The sequence below is a fragment of the Etheostoma spectabile genome, chromosome 16 (assembly GCF_008692095.1).
Source record: "Etheostoma spectabile isolate EspeVRDwgs_2016 chromosome 16, UIUC_Espe_1.0, whole genome shotgun sequence".
In the NCBI taxonomy this organism is placed as follows: domain Eukaryota; kingdom Metazoa; phylum Chordata; class Actinopteri; order Perciformes; family Percidae; genus Etheostoma; species Etheostoma spectabile.
In genome coordinates, this window is record NC_045748.1 from 13,855,220 (window position 1) to 13,862,983 (window position 7,764).

Below are 7,764 nucleotides of genomic sequence, written 5' to 3' on the forward strand. Positions count from 1 at the left end.
GAAAATGAAAGCTCAGATGGGCCGATCTGGAATCTTGCTCTTTATGAGTTCATAAGGTGCAAGGTTACCTCCCCTTTCTCTGCTTTGCCGGCCCAGGGAATTTGGCCCACTCATGAGAAAGAGAGCGACATCATGACTTTCAAACAAGCAATGTGGCAGTTGGTCACGGCCACACACACACGCCTCACACAGTCACAGTCTCTCTTTTGCGGAATGGGTCACAAACTTTATGATTGCATGTTGCTTGGAACGTTGAAAAGATGTAAAAATGGGTTCCAACCAAGCATTGAAACTACATTTGCTTATATAAGGATTAGAGCCATTGATAACTTAATTGATAGTGAGATAGTCACTATCACTTAAACAGTGGTGATTTAATAGACAAATCTAATTAAAATGTTTTTTTGCACAAGCATATTGGGTGGCATACTTGTCCCTGTACACGTTCTATTTGAGTAACTCGTTTGTCATTTTTTTTACAGACACCTCATAATTTTCTCTGTTTCTCTTTCTCCATCCTTAACACACACCATGTCTTGCTGTCTTGCACACCTTGTATCTCTATCTCTTTTCTCTCTCTAAGGGTACTAAGTGTGTGTGTGTGTGTGTGTCCGTGTCCAGTATTCTTTTGGGCATTTCTCTCCCGATGATCTCTTCTCATCCTCAGCAGAGCAGGCTTAATTACAGTGTGGCTCTCCGCACTGTGCTTGGGGCTGATTAAAAAGGACACTGACGCTAGGGAAAGCATGACTAGGAGTTTGTTCACTTTCATGCACACTCTGCTTATCTCTGTCTGACCAGTTCCATTACCATGGCTTTGAAACCCAGTTTGTAATTGCCTCTCTTTATTACTGTGCTTACCAGTCAGGCCAAGTAACAAGGACCCACCGCATCAATGGAGAGTCTGTGTTGCAAGCCAGGAATACACACACAAACACAAACACACACGCATGCACACACATACACACACACTCACTCTCTTGGGCACAGTGTAAATGTGATTGCTGACACAGAGAGGCCATGTGCAAAGGAAAAAGCATTTTGAAAGTGAGTTAGTTTAATGCTGAGAACAGTTGACCTAATGAAACACGCCATGGAACGCGCACAATGAAAAGCCTGTCTTAGGCTGATATGGTCAAAAAACAAAAGGTTTTGCACTTTATTCTTTTATGGTTTTGGCCTATGGTTACAAGGTTCATAAATTATCATTGGGTATGCCTACCACTTTCAAATAAGGTTTCCTTTATAAGTGTGGTTTATAAGTTGTCGTCAGAACTGCTTGTGGAAGGTTAAATAGTTTTGGAAATCCCCTCCTCCAACATGTGTTGTCTTTATCGTCTGAAACCGACGATACCGATAACACATTAAAAAAAAATAGTGCTGACTGAACATATAGGCACTGCACTGCTTTAAACTAAAAATACTATCTTCAGCATGCCCTCAATGACAATGCTATCATGCAAAATTATCCCTAAACACAAAAACAGCTGAAGCTGATGGGAAATGTCATTAGTTTTTCAGGTATTTGATCATAAATCAAAGTATTGGACGGATACAATTTTCAACCTGACAAGTGCGCCAGATGAAAAGTTAAAGGCTCACCAAAGTTGTCACATTTCATCTTGAGGGAAACACAAATTTCTGTACCAAATTACCTTGCAATTCATAAAATAGTAGTAGTTACTCAAAATAACAAAGTCATGCTTAAAGTTATAAATATAGACACACACACACACACATACTGTATATATATATTTAAACATTTGGCTTGCCAAAAATCTCTTGCATTCCCTGGTTATGAAACGTTCCTTTTGGCTGGTCTTTTTCCCTGAGCTGCAGAGCAGAGCACCTGGACCAAATCCATTCATTAACACCTGTATTTGTAACTGCAGACATATTGGCTTATTTTATTAACTATAATACTCATTTATGGTTAAGTGCCACATCTTAGAAATGTAAATGTAAATGGACTGCTTTTATAAAGGCAAGGCGAGGCAGCTTTATTTGTAAAGCAAATTTCAGCAACAGGGCAATTCTAATGCTTTACCCAAAATCAGTTAAAAAATAAATAAATACATGAATAAAACGGGTAAAAAAACAAGAACAAACAGTTAAAAATAAAAACAGATAAAACACAAAAATAAAAGTTACAGTGCAGTATAAGAAATTAAACGTTAGAGAAAGGCAACATCAAAAAGAAAGGTCTTCAGCCTTGATTTAAAAGAACTGAGAGTAGCAGCGGATCTGCAGGTCTCTGGGAGTTTATTCTAGATATGAGGAGCATAGAAACTGAATGCTGCTTCACCCTGTTTAGTTCTGACTCTGGGGACAGAAAGCAGACCTGTCCCAGATGACCTGAGAGGTCTGGGTGGTTCATAGTGTAGTAGAAGATCAGAAATATATTTTGGCCCTAAACCATTGAGTGATTTATAAACTAGCAAAACTATTTGGAAATCAATTATTTGAGGCACAGGGAGCCAGTGTAAAGACTTCAGAACTAGAGTGATGTGATCCACTTTCTTATATAGCGCTTTTCTAGTCTTAACGAATACTCAAAATGCTTTCACTTAGTACAGGATCAAGATTCATACTCTGTTTCCGAGCCTGCTGTACAAGGTGCCACCTGCTCATCAAAAGAAGATTCACACACATTTACACTCCTTGCACAGCAATGGGGGCAACTCGGGTTTCAGTGCCTTGCCCAAGGACACTTAGACATGGGACTGCAGGGCCAGGGAACTACCAACCTTCCAATTGGCAGGCGACCGCTCTACCACTGAGCACCTTAGAAAATGTTACCTGTAATTTTGTTTCCTACACCTGTACGTGGGGATTTTATGAATAAGTCTCTTCATGCTGCTGCTCCTCGCCTTTGGGACCGTCACACATTACTGGGAGAAAATGGTGTAACACAATCGCCTGTGTGGAGCTGACACTGCACCTTTCATCACAATGGAAAGAGTGCATAATTCCTGGAGTAAAACAGGCAGATGTCATCTGTGCAGCCTTGCTTTGCAGAACATCCTTCAGCAGATGGCAAAGCTCAGTAATCAAAACCCTGAATATGTGTTAGAGTCAGCACATCTACATTTTTCTACACATGGGACCACTCGGGTCACACTGTATCGGCTGGTTGTAAAAATTCCACACAATAAATTGCCCTAAAATAAACACTGCAGTTGTTGATAAGTCAGCCAGACACACAAATTTACACCGTTTAGGTGTTTGTACCTTTTTAAAATGTGATGTTTTGGGTGTTTAATCACAGCTTGTTTAGCATTTGAATCGAAAAATGATGTGTTTCATCTCTTCCCATTTTACAGGCTTCATGAAAATGAGATGAGATTTGAACCTCCACTGTCTGCGTCTAAGTTCCAACAATTACTTAACAACCTGACAACTCTCAGAATCAGCAACGCTGGAGGACAGAACTGTAAGAGTGTGTTTGTGTGTCAAATAACAGATTTAGTTTAGGCTCTATTTTGCTTTGCTACTTTGTCTTTTAACTTAACTACTGCATCATTTATATGTTGCACTGCACATAACAAACATACCTAATGCATTATTATTGACTTTTTCCATACCTTCGGAGCATGATTATGTATGTGAGAGCGTTTAGGCATTATTGTAGAAGAATAAACATCATGTAATATAATTGCTGAATGTATGGCCGTTCACAAATAATACCAGCAAAATGTATGGTGCCACAGAAGGATTCCAAAAACTTCACATTTATATTAATTAAAAATACATTTTCATCACAAAGTAGCTACAGCTGCACCAAAGATAGTTGCTTTAACAATGGTACTGCTTGTTTAGGGAATACTTCAACTGTCCCAAATCTGGCTCAACAAAAAATATATTTTTTGGGATATTTATTCCCAGATGTTAGTAACTAGTTCTCGAAATCCTTCTCTTATTTTTACCATGTCCTTCCTCCCTTTCTATCTGATATTGTAAAGTACAGGCAGGATATAAGAAGCATTACGTGGGATTAGAGCACCAACAAGACAGAACAGCTGTCCAAAATCACCAGCTCCCTTACACCATTTTAATTAGTTGCACAGTGGAGGGTTTGTGACACAAACTCTTGTGTAGTTCCACGTGCATTTGCACATGCAAAAAAGTTTGTGCACACAGAAGCCCAGTCATGCATATTCTATAAAACTGTTTCCTGTAACCACCCACCCACATGAACGTGCAAACAAAGTCAAGCACACAGTTTACACTGCATCTATTGCACATCACAGGGGAGAAACGCTGTTAATGATTTGTGTTAGGTCTCAAACACATTCTCAAACAGTGTTAGAAGTGCTTTATCGCTGCAGGCTGCGTGGCTAACTTTAATTTAAAAATCCCATAAAGCTGTCCTCTCATCTTTCTCCTCTCACATTCTCCTTTATTCCTAAAAAGTTCTCTCTGCACCACAGTCTCTTCTAACAGAACAATATCATTTTAATGACTATTGTCTTTAGAAAGGCAAGCTTTGACAGCAGTCACACGAAAGGACTTTCATTTTCCTCGCCCGAAGAAATGAGTTTTGAACAGCAAGCACAGCCTTAAAGGAAGTTTATGATAAATCGATGGCTTAATGTACAGGTACCTAAAGTAACCAAAACTGTCATAGTGTGCAGGTTTCCAGTGAGCCATTCAAGATTCAAGGGAATTAAAATCTTCACTTGTCTGACAAGGTTTCTTGTAGAAAGGATTGATGGAGAGAATTGGCACAGCATAGCTTAAAATGAAATGTTTGTAAATAACTGAAATAATGGCTTCAGTGTCTGAATATTTTTAATTGCACATTTTTCTCCTGTTGAATGGGCTAATAGAATTCAGGAGGTAGAGGAGAGTAAAGGGTAGAGGCTAAGGCAAGTCATGGAGAGGGAAGAGGACAGGTTTGCCTACTGATTATCCCTCAGAGATGCAAATGAACTGGGTTTGAAAAGAAATGGCTGGATCGTGACTTTTTAGAAGTCAATGTCCATTCTCTCCTCGGGTTCTTCCTCTCATTTACCTCATTATGCAGCCACCTATTCACACATGGTTTATTACTTATCTGACAAAGCTACATAGGCATACATGCACTGCATATTTCATCCATCCATCCGTCTTGTGTTTTCTTTAGTGAGAGTAGAAACAGGATTGGACCAGGAACAAAAGTAATTTTGTGTTCCGCGGCTGTGGTTTGTAGAGTATAGGGTGAAAGGGATTCGGTTCAGGATGGCCTGCCCCCATCACTATTCATGAAAGGAGAGATCTTGAAACCCCACAGGAGCTGCACATCTGACATACCTCCACCGCATCTCCTGTCTCCTTTTCTTCTTGTCTTGCTCTGCTGCAGTGATTTATTCATTTGCTATATCAAAGATTCCCTGGGTGATGAGTGTACGTGTGTGGGCGCATGTGTGCGCACGTGTGTGTGCAAGTGAGCATTAAGTGTGGCATTTATGGTTTTGTGGGTGGATGAATCTGTTATTGTGTGTGTGTGTGTGTGTGTGTGTGTGTGTGTGTGTCAGACTATAAACTGTAAACACAGGCAGGAACTTGTAACGAGACAGGGAGGAAGGGACAACACTGCAACAAATGCTAATGAATTAAAGCGCACACACACGCACACACACACACACACACACACACACACACACACACACACACACACACACACACACACACACACACACACACACACACACACACACACACACACACATACATATACCAATAATTCCAGAGAAAATCAGGTGCCCCAACACTTCAGCAGCCCTCTGAGGCAACAATTATCAATTATCAGTTATCAGTTTAATAACATAGCGCTCTCCCTGTCTTTTCTCTTCCTTCCTTTCCAGACACATCACAGCTCGCAGGGGTAACCCTGACCTCAGCCTTCATGTCCTCTGGTCCAGCCAATCCTCCTGCTCCATGGGTGGAATCTTGTTCCTGTCCCCCGGGCTTTGCAGGCCAATTTTGTGAGAGGTGCGCTCCGGGATTCACCTGGGAAGACCCCAGCAGAGGGTCTCTCTCAACATGTGTGCCATGCAACTGCCACCAGCATGGAACCTGTCATCCAGAGACAGGTAAAGTGAAACCTTTTCACTATATTTGGTATGTACTCAACTGTATTGAAATGATAAATATGTAAGCATGATGACTTTGGTGCCACTGCACTAACAACCAATTGACTATTGTTCCATTTCAGTGACACCTGTGGAAAAGTCTGAAAAAAGCCTGAACAAGTTCATAAATCAAGTGCAGAACATTTAATATTTAAAGAAGAGCTCCAGCAGTGTTACATGCCAAAGTCAATTTACCAGGAGCACTCCACAGCTTTGGAAAACAGCTGTGCAATGTCTTCTCTGGCTTTGGAGGAGGTTTAAGAAAATAACTCAAATAATATTGCTTAAGTATATTGAATTGAGGTTGAGACTACAGATACTTTCTGAAAAGTTAAGTTTGAAAGATATGCTATGTCCGCCATTGTACACAAGTATTGGAATGCTGAGAGTGGAAGTTTATCCACAATATAGTGCTCTCAGAAATTCTACAATGGAAGAAAGAAGCAGTGTCAATGGCATGTATACTACTTTCTGAAGGATCCCACAATGGAATGCTCTGCATTTTATCATTGTAAAAAAAATGATTGACTCCACACACACATATGGGAATATATCCAATTTCTGCCCCGTCCCATATGACGTGAATGTGGCATAATGTTGCTTTTAAGTCGCCTTATGGGAAGTGTAGGATCTGCCATATTTGGAGCTTGATCAATCTGCTGCATTTACTTTGACCATTCCTTTTTAAATCTGTCTCTTTAAAGTCCCTCAACTCCATGTACAACACAACCATATTCTTTAAAGAAGGAAAGGAAAATTAGATCCATCATTCAAGTCAAGTCGGTGCTCAAAACTATTCCCGCAACTAGTATTGTCCATGACAACAGGCTCTGTTCAATGTTAACTAGAACAGCATGTCGGTGTATTATCATACAACATTAAACTGATCCAAGTTAGGTAATGAAGCCCTTCTTCCGAAGCATTCCTTCAGCATTTCATGAGATGAGGGATCATCAGAGGTTGTTGAGACAATATTTTCTGTCACTGTGCCTCTGAGAGAGCAGAGGGAACAGAGAGAGATGCAGGCTGTTCAACTGAAGCATTATTCTGTGTCTTCCCAGAGCTGACATTCAGTCATCATCGCTTCAAGAGAATGTAACTCAGTCATCCCTCAGGTGTATTGGCAAACTATCACTCAAACTGAGAACTGGATACCCTCATTTTACACAACTAATCTTTATAATAAAAGCTAAACTAGGAGTGTGAATGTATCACACCTGGCATTTTTATGGGATATAATAACACCAGCTGCAGTTTTCTTTCAGATTCATATCCTAAACGCAACATCCCATAAATGACAGAAGTAAAACAGCAGCTGTTTGGTGTGTAAACGAGTCAACCAATACACAGTTATTTATGTCATTGTTTCTGTGAGTGTTTACTATATGTACTCTCTTTTTCTCCCTGAGTCTTTTCCACAGTATCTTACTGTCACAGCTTTAAGTCTCTCCATCTCACCAAGAACAGACCATCCAAGGTCCCACCCTCCATCTTTTATCTTTCCTCAATCTCTCTCTTCCTCTCTATCTCTCCCTCCTACCCTCAGACTTAAAGTATCAGAGATCTGACCTAGTTAGGAGATGCCTGAAGCTTTGGCTTTGAGTGTGTTATGTTTGTGACTGTGTGTGTGTGTGTGTGTGTGTGTGTGTGT

At 40.4% G+C, this 7,764-nt stretch overlaps 1 protein-coding gene across 1 annotated transcript in view; it reads left to right on the forward strand.

Moving 5' to 3' along the window:
- The window catches only part of lamc3 (laminin, gamma 3), a 98,990-nt gene that overhangs the window by 64,570 nt on the left and 26,656 nt on the right, over positions 1–7,764 (forward strand). The window contains exons 11-12 of the mRNA XM_032539737.1: positions 3,324–3,433; positions 5,847–6,074. Of these exons, the coding sequence (XP_032395628.1) occupies positions 3,324–3,433; positions 5,847–6,074 (338 nt within the window). The remainder of the gene's footprint in view (positions 1–3,323; positions 3,434–5,846; positions 6,075–7,764) is intronic.